This window comes from Colletotrichum lupini, chromosome 8 (assembly GCF_023278565.1).
Source record: "Colletotrichum lupini chromosome 8, complete sequence".
In the NCBI taxonomy this organism is placed as follows: Eukaryota; Fungi; Ascomycota; class Sordariomycetes; order Glomerellales; family Glomerellaceae; genus Colletotrichum; species Colletotrichum lupini.
The window spans coordinates 83371-96760 of NC_064681.1; the positions used below are offsets into that span (position 1 = coordinate 83371).

The 13390-nt window shown below is 49.1% G+C and overlaps 2 protein-coding genes across 2 annotated transcripts; one reads left to right on the top strand and one right to left on the bottom strand.

Moving 5' to 3' along the window:
* Positions 1-7071: 7071 nt before the first annotated feature.
* On the top strand, positions 7072-9800 carry CLUP02_14511 (uncharacterized protein; the record flags this gene model as incomplete). The annotated part of the gene is made up of 9 exons (XM_049293439.1): positions 7072-7402; positions 7465-7572; positions 7632-7705; positions 7759-7960; positions 8056-8094; positions 8151-8167; positions 8515-8577; positions 8826-9114; positions 9166-9800. 9 exons carry the CDS (start codon positions 7072-7074, stop codon positions 9798-9800), a joined length of 1758 nt encoding a protein of 585 aa, XP_049150585.1.
* A 796-nt stretch (positions 9801-10596) lies between these two features.
* Positions 10597-11586, bottom strand: CLUP02_14512 (uncharacterized protein; the record flags this gene model as incomplete). Its single annotated transcript, XM_049293440.1, has 1 exon — positions 10597-11586. The coding sequence occupies one exon, from the start codon at positions 11584-11586 to the stop codon at positions 10597-10599; it is 990 nt and encodes a 329-aa protein (XP_049150586.1).
* Positions 11587-13390: the final 1804 nt, after the last annotated feature.

Sequence of the window (13390 nt, forward strand, 5' to 3'; positions counted from 1 at the left end):
TCGTGGGTTGAATGGTTGACTGACCAACAGCCAAGAAGTTCTGCTCGATTGTGGTGGATGAGGGAAGCGGAGAAATCGAGGGACGCTGGGTAGACGGGAGTCGACTTTGGAGGATGGCCGGCTAATGCGTGCGGCGGTTGCAGGAATGCGGGTGCAATTTCAAAATGTCTCGGAACAACAACTGTTTAATTGTGAGTGCGGTTCTCGCTGAAATCGGCATGTGTAAAAGCCCGCCTAATCATTCCAGCGTAGCGACTGCAGCGAGATCGGGAAGAGACCGCATCAAATTGAAGAGGTGCATGGAGAACAGGTGATGCAGATGGGAAGCAGGGAAAGAAACACTAACCTCCGTGCACCAGGTCTCCCGGTGACTCGGATTGAGAAGCCGGCAGGCGGACGACGCAAGCTAGTCGCCTCCGCCTAGTAGAAGTAGTGTCGCGGCGAGTTTGGCGATGGTTGAGCGTACAAAAGGAAGTTCGTGGGACAGTCGCAGAGACGTTTGGCACGTTTGTTTGTTCGAACGGGCGAGCAGCGAGAAGCCGGGGAATTACCGGTGCGACAATGTCGAGGCGAGGAATCGCGCGTTTTTGAGATGACTGTCTCGAAACCCTGGGTGGGATTAGGTGTATGGAGATTGCAAACCGTCAAAATGGGCTTCGCTCTGCCAGAAACCGTAAGGGGGAGAAAAAAGGCAGATGTTGAGGTGAATGGGGTGTGAGCGAAAATGGTGAGCAAGCAAGCCCCCGAGAGTGTTAGGCGCGGAAAATCTGGCTGGGCATTTAGGTGTTTCGCCCGCAGCAGCGCCAGGTAAGAAGTTCGTATTTTGGTACACCCGTGCGGCTCCCTTGTCTGGCGTTGCGCTTGCTCGTATTGGCTTGCGACCCGTCTCCAAGTGTTGTCGAGGAGCTCGAGTACTGGTATCTGCCCGCGGGGTGCGCGCGCAGGAAGCGGGAGCCGGAGGAATCGTTGTTTGGAGTGGTTCGCCTTGGAGATGCTGAAGACAAGGCTTGGAAGGATTGTTGTCGGCGTCGGGCATGAGGCATTCGACAGAAAAGAAGGAATGATACGGATACAATAAGGTGGGTAGCACGATGGACGGTGGCTTGGGTGGTCTTGTGTTCGTGGATGTTGGCTTTTCAATCTTGGCCCATGAAGACAATGGACGACCCGACGTCAATCAGTGGAGAGGGACTGTACCGTAGTACCGAAGCTGCAACGACGATATACGTAGGTACCTTGGAAGACTCTATGTATACCGCGGGACTTGCGAAAAGAGGCAAAATGCGCCGCGTGTGAGACAAATTGGGGGGCCTTTAAGCTCTAACAGGATGGGATGGCAGGAACGGGGGCAGGCACAGCTGAAGCAAAGGTACCTTCAATGTAAAGCACCCCGTACCTAGGTACCGTAACCTCTCGTGAATGCTTCCTTCCTCAGCCATATTCTTCCCTTGTGTGAACAGATTGGGGACAGATTGGCATTTTCACGGGAGGAAGTAATTGCCATAGCCATTTACAGATATCCTTCCTTGGCAAATTGGTTTGGTCGCCGCCTCCTTTCACTGGCACCCGTTCTCCATACCATATATGGCCTCATGAGTCTCGACAACAACGGGAATGGTGCGTCGATAACAACGGCCCAGCCTTGTCCCTCCAAGCTGGAATCTGGGGAGGAGGAACCTAGCTATACCTGCCTCCCCTCCGAGCCCCAGCCCCTGTGCTCACGGGACTCCTCCCTGACCCCATCTGCTTTGCCGAGTGCCGTCATCCAGGACAGGGGGGCGCCTTAGGATGATGGGATCAGACTGAGAGAGTGGAGTGAATGCTGTTGCATTTGCACCTTAAAAACCTAAGCCCAGGCAATACCAGACCCGCCTGGTATCCGGCTAGGTAGTTTTCTCGGAGTGAAAAATAAAAGCAGACTAGGGGAAAGGAGAGGCACATACCACACCACAGTGACGGGGGGCAAAAGGCCCGCTGCAAAGCTGGGAAAAAGCAAGGCAGCCCGAGCCAAGCAGGTTTATTTTGAGTCCCCGGCCGGGGCAACAAGGGAAAGAGCGGCCCTTTCTGTGCAGCCACTGATCCATGCCTCTCGTTCTCCAGCCGTACGCAGTACTTGTACAGAGTAAGCTCATGATATGCAAACACCACTCTCTGTTTTTGACTTTGCCTTACCTTGGTTGCCTTTCTATCGTACAATACGTAAACCTGGGCCATCATCCATGCCTTTTGCTGAGACCAGCTGAGACCGTTGGAGATGGCGGAGGCCAAGGTGCTAAAGAGTACCTAAGTTGGGTGCATAAGGAAGCGGCTGTGCAGAGACCGCAGATGAATGAATCCCCGAAAAGCAGCCGGTGCTTTGCTCATGGTACCTTACCTAGGCGGCACTCGAGTCACCACTGCTAAACGTCCTCCTTACACCAGCTACTCGTCTACCAACCGGACGTCTTCGAGGGGCTTCACTTTTGGGACACGTTTGCGACTGCAATCTAAGTAAGACCAGCGACAAATCGCTGACCGCAAACTGAGTGTGCCCACTCACGAGTCTGAATGAATGTTTCTTTAGTGGGCCGAAGCCCTGGCTGGCTCTTGTCCCTCCGGGCCTATGGACAGACCGTGGTTGGCTGAGCGACCGCTGGCGCCTACCCTGTCTATTTGAGGTGTGGCTGCGCCCCTCTCTACATAGTACGGAGTACCTACTGCAGTATACCTACACAGTAAACCAGCCCACCACTTCTCCTGGAAGCCCGTGACCCTCACTTCCCCCGCCCTCGCTGATCCATCCATTCGATTGTCGTTCTTGTCGTCCAACCTCTTCGTCTCACTTTACTTAGTACGAATGCGTGCCCGCCGGTAATCCGTACCTGAGCGACAGCATTCGCGAACAGCGAAAGAACCGACTTCGTCAGCAACACGGGTCCTCACCGACAATGCTCCGACCACCAGGTCGTTGACGGCTGCCGAGTCAACGCTACGACAGAAGTCTGTTTTTCCAACAAAAGTATCGTCCTCAGTCATGCAAAATGCGACGGGGGGCCGGTGATCGTCAGGCCCACATGCAACCAAGTCCATCAAAAGCGAACACACAGAATCAAGCATCATCCACCCACACAACCAACCTCCAGACAATCAGACTGTCGCAAATCGAATCCCATCATTTCCCGCCCGTAAACACTTCACGCAACTCTGCGTGTTGGGTTCGCTCGTAGCTTTGTACGGATTGACAGCGATGATCAGCAAAATCCGAAACTGTCATCCCATCCTTTGGCTATTTTACTTCCTCCCTCCAGTGCCGCAAAAGCTCCTGACCCCTCTCAAAAAAAAGAAACCCCAGCAACCTTCCCTACTGAATCAATCTGCCTCTAAAATCAGCAAGGAAGTCCCTTTTGCCATCACTCTTGAAGAGTCCCCGGCTTCTCAGTGCCCCTTCATCTCAATCACCATTGCCGCCTTCCGCCTTCACCGTAGTCGTATTCTATGCTTTGGCTCCCGCGAACCCCCCTACCAAAAACACCAAACCTGAAGCACACTGAAGCAGCACCGGCCCTGCTTCACTCTCCCTACGGAGTACTGCTGCAACGCTAACCCATGTTTTACGCATGACATCACCAAATAGCTTCAAACAGGATGGATTCCCCTTTCAGTCATCGGCGCTCACCTCTGCTCTGGGACAATTGATGCTACGTAATAATTTGAGCTTTTCCACGAGTGTTCACTCACACGGCTGAAAGCGAGAGTAAGAGTGAGGAAAGCCACGCCACACTCTTCTACCTACCATATTGCTGACACTCCACCTGACGCCACGTTCTGCCTGCCATCTGCTCTTCCAGCGTCCAGCTTTACGCCGGCCTGATCAACCCTCGTAAAATACACAGACCACCGTCCTATTCTCCTGAGAGGTTCTGCGAGACTGCAAAACCTCGTATCGGCGAGTCAGGCGACTTGCGAAAAAGGCAGCTCGACCAATATGTAGGTCCATAGCGCCATTAGTCAACTCTCAGTGAAGTGAACCATCATTTCTATCTGTCTCCAACTACCCTCAACTAGTGCCCGGCATCCTTTCTCCCGACGTTTCCCGCCAATGCCCATCATCTCCCACTTTGAGAGGCTCAACCTAGATATTTTGCGAATCACTCCCGCAACCTTATCCCCAAACTCTGGGACTAACGCGTGCAGTATTGCGATACTTGGATCAAAATCGTGTTCTCTCCTAGAGCTCCTGCAGCTTTATTTCATAAATGGGTATTGATCTGCCATACTAGTGCTTCAAGCACCGTCGAATGGGCAGAGCTAATGTAGCCCTTTGCAACACAATCGAAGGGTAGGTCAACGATGATATACGCTCTATGAATCTCTCGTCACGTCACAATCATTATTGAAATGCTGGGGAGTTCGTTTAAATGTTATGTAACCGCCAGACAATCTGATACTTGTACCTCCAAGTTCACAGTACATCAACAAGCCAGACGAAGTATGATTTCTCAGGTTCAAGTAGTGTATTCACACCAACTGAATTGCCTCAAGTCAAGTCATTCCAGTGTAACTGAAACAATAATCCCCATTCGGAAGTCATTCATTCACATCATGATGGTGCTTTTCCAAGCCCGTCTCGTATGACCTGCATCACATGCACCGATGCTAAGTGGAAGGCCTGATTTCGCAGCTGCGGTAGTCTAGAAGAGAGTCTTGACCAGAGGTTTGTGATTTCTTCAAATTACAACCGCTCGTAACGAATCACAGTAGCCCTAAATGGGACGTGGAAGTAAGAGCCCTTTCGACAGCACGTCGAAGACAGGTTTATTTGCTATCAACTTACATCCAAGTGTGGCTATATATGCTTGAGCCAGTCTCAAACACAACTAAGTGGACTTTATGCATGGACTTGAAACATAGACTCTTTTTGAAACTCGAACGAGTACACACAGGTTAAAATCTTTGGCCACGGATGTCGAAGGCTTGGCTTCGATGTGCCCGGAAACTTCACAGCGATGTACGATCCTTCTTGTTTTCGCCCATCAGGTATAATTATGAGCTTATGTCAGCGCTGTAATGGCAGGCTAAAAAACACCTATATGATCTGATAAACGACAGTAAGCCGTATTTATGTACGCCAGACTTTTGAGTACTATCTGTAGTCGCAGTGCTATCGAGCCGTTACGGGTTCCGAAGTCTAAGGAGCATCCATTTCGGCACATCGTGTATTTGAAAACTTCACCGGCTGTATCTAGTTGAATGACATCTGCAGACCTTTCTTGCCAGATTCCTAGTGAAAGATTCGTTCTATCTGGGCTGAAACAGTCGGTCCAGAAGCAAGAGACCTTGAGGCTTAAAATTAAAAGCCTTGGGTGAAAGCATCCATATAGTCTACTGGAATGGCAAACCGATATCGAGAACGCTTCATTCCATCTAGTAATTCTTTTTGAGGAAAGGTGGCGCTTATAACATTTTAGGTACTGGTCAAGTCACTTGCAACGATCACAGTAGTATATAACGTTTACAAGACGAAGTTACACGTATTATATCATTGCTATCGGACGTCACTCAGTGCTTATGAACTTCTATTTTGATGCGATTAGCAGTACTAACAGAGCCTCCAATTCTACCATAGCAACAAAAGCCTCATAACGCTTATCGTCTAAGATTAGTTAATGATACATGAAGATAGTTAAGGTACAGAGATAAGACTAGCGTAACCGCCCTCCGCTGCCGTTATATCCCATTTACGCGACGTTGCTATCCTTCTGATTTGTTTTGTTCATGCTTTCATGGGGGAAAGGAGCACCCTTGGAAGTAAGAACAATACCGGGCTAAGAATTAAGTCGTGAAAACGTGGTAAGTTCTGAACTCTTCCGATAGTGATACTTATGAGGGAAGACAGTGCATTTTATGTCATTAAGCAAGGGCGGCGTACATGGGTAATAATACAACTTTATTGTTTTGTTCAGTTCGACGAACGTTTACCCTAGAGCGGAACGCTACGTATCCCTCGAGCATCTCATTTTACGTATATGCATCTTTTGAGTAAAGATAAGGCTTAAGAAGTTTTTGATAATCACGACTATTAGCAATTATCCTTCTTTTATCCATGTAAATACTCTTGATGCAACATCTTGAACTGAATCGTTCTGCCCGATTCTCAGCTACGATGAAGCCATTCACCGAATAGTATGTATCGTCTTCAAACTGGACAGACGTGCTTCTGATAACTGAGATTCAATTTGCCAGCTGATGTCTCATCTTAGTCAATAGCATGAGCACTCTCGGACCAGTGCTCGTGGAGAGCGAGAGGTTGCTAGTGTGGATCGACTCGGTTATCGGCAGGCAGGTGAGACGCAGTTGGGCCCCATCACACGTGTTCCAGATTTCGTTTAAGCCCCTGGCTCAGACTGAAGGCCCCCCCAAAATGGCAAATCTCCCAACCCCAAGAACATGTCACCAGCCCGAAAGCTCGCACTTGCGTGATACCTCAGGCTTTACGTTTACAGGTAGGTTACTGTAGAGTTGAAATCACTTGGAATTGATTTTTCCGTCCTAAAATCATATTCTACGGTCGTTCCATGCACAAACCGTCTTGATAGACGTGCAGAAATTGCTTGCAGCCTCAAGCTAGGGCTCGTTTCATGAGAGCCCGTCCTGCGCTTAGCACTTGAGAGACATGAAACACGTCAACGCAACACTCCAGATGTATCAAAGGGTTTGCTTGGCTGAGCACAGATGACAAGAGCAGGGATCATCGCGAGCCCACCCGACCTTCTCTGCAAGGGAACCAGGAGTTGGGAGTGCAAAGATTCGTTCGGGGTTTCATCGGCCATCGTCCCTTCCATGAGGAGATGGCCAACCCTCGCTCGTGAATCGAGCTCTCAAACAGCCATTGTAGCCGAGTAGAATGAGCCGGTATATCCTGTATGACGGGAGAGAGAACCCCGTATGCGGATCTTACGGTAGACAAAACCAAGGCGATCCCCAGGTTTGATTATCCTCTCAACAAACCAATGTGCGGTTGCTATTGTTCCCTTGTTCTGCATTTTCTAGCACGTTGACCCTCCCGCTGTTACTCTCTTTTCCAAGATCAAAATGCCCCCCAAAAGCAACCACTACTCAACAGTATCGCACTCGGATACATATGATGATTCCACTACTGAAGTCGACGAGTCACTCATGGGCGATGAGAAGCAATGGCACTCAATAGACCTGAACGTGAAAGGGAACCAGGGAGGAAGCACTTGGAAAGAGGTCAAAATTTTCTTGCGGAGATATCGCTGGCTTATCGACACACTTCTCCTCCTCACGAATATTGGTCTCTCGCTAGGACTGTCGTTATTGTTGTACTATCAGTTTGAAGACGCCAAGTTCCCGTCGCGAATGACACAAATTGGCGGCGATTACACAGGCGCTGGCCCGCAATGTAAGTCAGCCCCCAGACTAAGCCATGGTATGGTCCGCTAAGCTAACTGTTGTGACCTTCAGTCCCGATCGAGATCAAGAAATTTGATGCCGACCATGCCGTGGTGCCTCCCAACGCAACAGAATTTCTTTCCGAAGCTACGCTGAACCAATGGCGATCGCTTTTGCCTGGTAACGCCACTAGCTGAGACCTCAACTACAAGATTGATAATTCACTAACACCGGTATAGCTGGTGCCGGTTGGAAATCCGAGGATGATGGCCCTTTCTTCACCACTACCATGACCCATCAATTGCATTGCATCGTACGGTTCAACTCTATTGCTTCCTTGGAGATACATTTACTGACTTCTTGTAGTTCATGATGGGACGCATCTACTCTGGAATGGTCACCAACAAGACTGACATGTCTAGAACCGAGGCTGATATCCATTTCTATCACTGCATTGACTATCTGAGACAAGCAACCATGTGCTTAGCGGATCTGGCACTTGAACCACATCTGATTACGGACGCGGATGACAACGGGCCTGGAGATGGTAGTTGGAACGGCATGCATGGTAGGCGACTTCTCCCCCCTCGACAAACTGCAGATAATTCCAAGCAAAGGTGTGTCAATCTCAAAGAGCGAGAACTAACCCGGACGTACTCTCAGTCTGCAAGAATCACGATCAAGTGATCAAATACGTAGATCGTAAGTTCAAACAATAAACAACTCTAAATTGACAACAGTCTAACACTGAGTCACAGGGCAAATCAAGGAAGGAGTTCGTGTGGTTCTGCCGATAGATGACTGAGCACTAGAGATTGGAGTAGTTTTTGAGTGGCAGCGTCTTTATCCCATTGAGAATACAATACAACAGTAATACTCTTCTTCGGACTCTCAACGAATGAATCATACGCAGCACCATGGGTCCACACAGTCAGCCTTTTTGGAAAAGAGATTGTGCAATAGGCGACATCCACCTACGGAATGGATTCCAAGTAACCCAAACTCATGTTGGTTGGCGCCAAGACCTTCGCCGCAAGCCTGTACCCACGTTCTCAATAAAGGATCTCTTCTGCGCAAGACATAATTGGACTACGCCGCACGCAACAGCTGACTTGAGTCTAGTCAGTGCAGCTGCACACATCGGCGCCAGCGGATCGCGAGGACTGGCAACCAGATTTGAGATCTGTGATTGGAAGTGTCCTTCAAGGATGCCTGTCAGTTTCCCATAGCCTCAATGCCTGTGGACGGAGCTACTCGCATGCCTGCTCTCGACCTTGCTTGCCAGCTGAAGCTTTGGCCGCAGCCTGATTTCCCTGGTATTAAATACCTCTGGCTCCGGAAGCCAGGCAGTTGGACAATACAATGAGTTTCTTCTGCATCTTCCCTTTGTCATCCCTCGACCTGCGCTCCGTCCATCTCGTCTGATTGAGCAGCTGAGCAAGCCAGCGATAATCGGAGGCTTTGAGGGACTAACACTCGTCATGCATCTACTAGGTCGCGTCTCACTCTGCCTTCTCCTCTCGGCCCACGGAACACAATCCGAAAACCGTTTTCGAAGACCGCCTGGTCCGGGTCCCTCAGGTGACTTCCGAGATAACCCTGTTTACCCGTTGGGAACCCAACTTGATCTACAATGGGAAACGGACTTTACGGCAATCGACTTAATCATCTGGCATGAAGCGACGTATCCGAAGAGTGAAGCAACGTATGCTTCAATTATCTGTAGGTCAATACATTGCGAGAGATTCTTTGGATGAGAGCTCAGAAATGCAGCAAACACGCGTGCGCTGGGCATGCTCTGGACGGTCAGCTTTACTGGCTTCCCTTCGCACCATGATCCGACTTTGAGCCCGGTGTACTTCATTCAGATGTTCAACCACAGTGCTTCAGTGGGAGACATCACTTGCCACTATTTCAACATTACCAACTCCGTAGCATCCACCTCGGCGACAACATCGACATCCCCTACGTCGACAGCTTCGACTTTGACGGCAGTTGCTACACTGGTTGAAGCATCCCCAACCGCGTCACCTGGCTCTATTGGAATGAATAACGGCGCATCTACCGGTGTAGTCGCTGGCATTACAGTGGGCGTCGTTTTGGGAACGCTGGCTATCATGGGCCTAGTGGGTTGGGTTATCTGGAGGCACTTGCGGAAGAAGAAACAGGGTCATGGGAGCGGTGATGCCGGGGCAAGCGACGTGGGGAACTTTTCTGCTGTTCAAGAAATCGGGCCCTCTCCTCCTCTTCGTTGGAAGTACGAGCTTCCTATGAATGCTCAGCAACATCGTTATGAAGCTGATGGAACAGAAGTTGTGAGGTATGAGATGGCCAGCGAACTTGGTTCGACTGACAATGAGAACAAAACTTTGAGGGTGAGGGGTGACGCAATGTTGAGAGAGCCGTGAGCAACCTATGTATGGATCGGAGGTAAATAGGACTTACGTGAAAGCTGTCGAGAGGAAGGCTCAATATCCAAATACCTAGATGAAATACTCCGCCATTATTGAACAGCATGATACTAGCATTCACGGCAGGCTCGGGAATGCCGTCGGTCTGTGGCATCTAGCAAATTGCCCTTCTTGAGGATATTGGAAATCATCATGTAATGCCTTACTTACTTGAAGCATTATATCCAGCTTCGGAAGCCGCCTCTTCATATTGATATAGCTGGAAACCTCGAGGCTTAGCTTTTCATGTGGAATCCTCAATACTGAATCCGTTGTTTGAGCACAAACTAAAGGGTTGAACAACCACCTCAAACTACTTATGCTATGATTGCTTTCTAATTATCCTGGCCGATAATTTCTGAAACCGGCTCAACTACCTGCTGCTGGATAACCGACATGAACATCACCTCTCGAGATCGGTTCAATGTTAGAATCAAGGTCCTTCTCGCGCACCCGCAAGCCCATTTGGAAGACGACGCTACGGGCTTACATCTATAATACTCAAAGTTTCCCACAATTTAAGACTCTTTCCCGGGGTAAATAAATGGTACTGAGGCATGTGAGCATGTCGTTTCTCGAAATGCTACAGTTCACTCATACGATGAACACAGGAGGTCTCAGGTAGACAATGGTGTGAAAAGGAGTGTAGGCTACTGGGCATTGAAGTCCAATTAAAGTCACACCTAGCAGTGAACGTGAGTCCATTATTAATGATGCCGCTAACGTAGCATCCAGGTTAGACAGGTTAGACAATCTACTGTAGCCATGCTTTCACCAAGTTCCTCAGCCCACTCGCCATCCATTCTTCATCAATCTTCGTCATAGCATCAAAGCCATGCTCACCAGGCTGGACCGCTAGATTGAACTCCAACTCAGGGTCAACCTCCCTAACCAACTCTTTCAACGCGACATTTCCTTTCGCCGGCACAACACTATCATCAGCACCCTGCCACACGAATACACCACCGCGCGGAAACTTCTGCCCAGCCCTCAACCTCTCAAACGGAAAAAGCTGCTCCTTCTCGAGCGGGAACATCTTGGGAAAACCGCCGTGTTGAAGATTAGCAAACATGAGGAGGCCCCTCTCGAGATCTCGGTCGTTGGAGATGAGTGCAGGTGCCTCCCCATTACGAATCTTTTCAAAATGGTCGTCAACGATGCTCTGAGGCAGGGCTAGTCCGAATACCGGAGCCGTCGGCTTCTCCATGAAGTGTGCGTCGGCAAGGTCGATGCAAGGATAGGCGGCTGTCACAGCCCGGATTTCCTTGGCATGAGACAAGCCTGTCATGATACTCAGGTAGCCTCCCGCACTGTCACCAGCCGTCAGGATCCGATCCGTGTCAACATCAACGCGGCCTCCAAGCTCTTTCTTGAGAAAAGGGGCTAGCTCCTTATGAACCCAGGCCCAATGATCCTCTATATCTTCGAGGAGGTCTTCGATAGTGGACTCCGGCGCGAGACGGTAGTTCGGGCTCACTATTACAGCCGAGTGGCGTGCCGCAAGTTCCATGTGCCAGGGCGCGAAGAATCCGGGATAGAGACTCGCGCCGCCGATAAAACCGCCGCCGTGGTAGCGTAGTATTATGGGGCATGGTGAGGTCACCGGGCTCGAGGCAACTGTCAGCTTCTTCGGGATGAGGACATCGGTGGTGATGGAGTGGTCTGAAATTGTCTTGTAAATCGTTGTCAGGGTGGTGAAGTCTGAGAAACGAGACATGTCGTCTGGATGCGGCAGGAGATCCATTTTGGCTTGTTGGGTGCGTATCTGGGCCAAGTAGCTTTATGATAAGCAACGCTAGTTGTCTGAAAAGATGAGAGGACCTAGCCTCATGTAAATGTTCCGTAGTCGCAGGTCTTTCAGAAGAGAATGGTTTCTAAACAGTATCTGTTGAGCTCAATATGGGTCTCTCGGTTGCTTTCTGTCCCCGACAGACACGCAGACCCACGGAAACTTATTAAGAAATCTCCACACTAATATACATTCTCAAACATCCCAACCCCGCGAATAGCATTGACTAGTGGTCTTCGGATGTCGAACATGACATTTGGAGCTCCGTGCTTCGGAATCCGGTCTTTTGAGTTTCGGGAACTAGCAGTCGTAGTCTCAACTTGGACCAAGCTGCAGGAGTCTTAATCCGCAAGCCTGAGAGTCCGCGCCAGTGGTAGATTAGACTTGAGGGCTAAAACGTCTGTTGGATCCCACCCTCGGGCCGGCATTTGCGGACGGCATGTGTCCGTATTGAACGAGGGCCTTCAAATTGGGTGGCCAGGGGCGTCAAGTTAAGGCCTCAGATGATCGCATTGATGGCCTATTTGACGTCAGTCTCATGAAGTTTGTCGGGTAGAAAGCCAACATTGTTCGCGGCAGACAAGCCCGCGTCAATACGCGGAAGGTTGGCAAATCCATAGCACGTTCAATACCACCAGTGAATTTTTTGAATTACAATCCAAAAGGAACCAAGTAATACACCGAGCTCTCTCTCTTTGTTGGGTCAAGGCCGTTTAGTTTTGCAATCACTGAAATACATAATTCTAAGCCCCCAACGAAAGTAGCCTCCTAGCCACAGAAAGGAGCATCTACAAGACTTACCGATGAATGTTATCCTAGTTAATACATTGTTTAGGAGTAATCGATATGAATCTAGAGCAAACGCATAGGAGATGCACCAATATATCACAAAAAGCGTCTATACGGCATCTTGCCATGTATACTTACCTACCAAAGAGACAAAAGATAGGTAGCTAAAGTGGGTAGCGTAAGGCTACTCCTCTTAAATACTGACATCATCGATCCTCTTCTATTCAACACCTGAAGGGAGAAAGAAGCTTAAGAGAAAGAGGAAAATTACATGAAAAGTTTTATTCCCCAGCTAAGCCACAACTGCAAACAAGGTCCACATCTTGACAACAAGTTCTGTTGATAGAGTACGGAAAACACATACTTAAATTTTCGTTGCAAAGGCAGAAGTCCTAAACCCCCAAGAACCATGTCAACAGAAGCGTAGACTAAATAAAGAGACTACCCCAGGAGACAGGGAGGATTACGTTATACCGAGAGAAGTTAGTACATAATAAGAAGTTGGATAGAACGCTATTGTCACGGCAGTGGGCACCAGGGCCCTGTGGGCCCTGTGGCTCAGCCTCAGGCTGCGAGGCTGAGCTCCCAGTGGTCACGTGACGAGCTAGACCGCTGGGCCCAAAGGGCCAGCCTGCCAGCTTCTACCTACTGTTCTGTTTTTTCCCTCTTTACGTTAAGTCTTTAGTTAATTAGGTTAATATAGTAGCGTTCTAACCTGCCTCGAGTTCCCTTTTATAATACTACTTAACGTTACTTAATTAACTATTCTTTAGAAATAGAATAATAATATCTTAATTAATTAACTACTAGCTACCCTTATTAAGAAAGCGTATAAGAGAGCCGAGCAATAGCTAGTTAAATTAATTACGTATAAGTAGTATAATCGATACCCTCTAAATATATACCCCCTTTATTAAACGTAATAGTTAGAGGATATAGCTAGGGAGGCTAGGTTTCCTTTTATACTAAC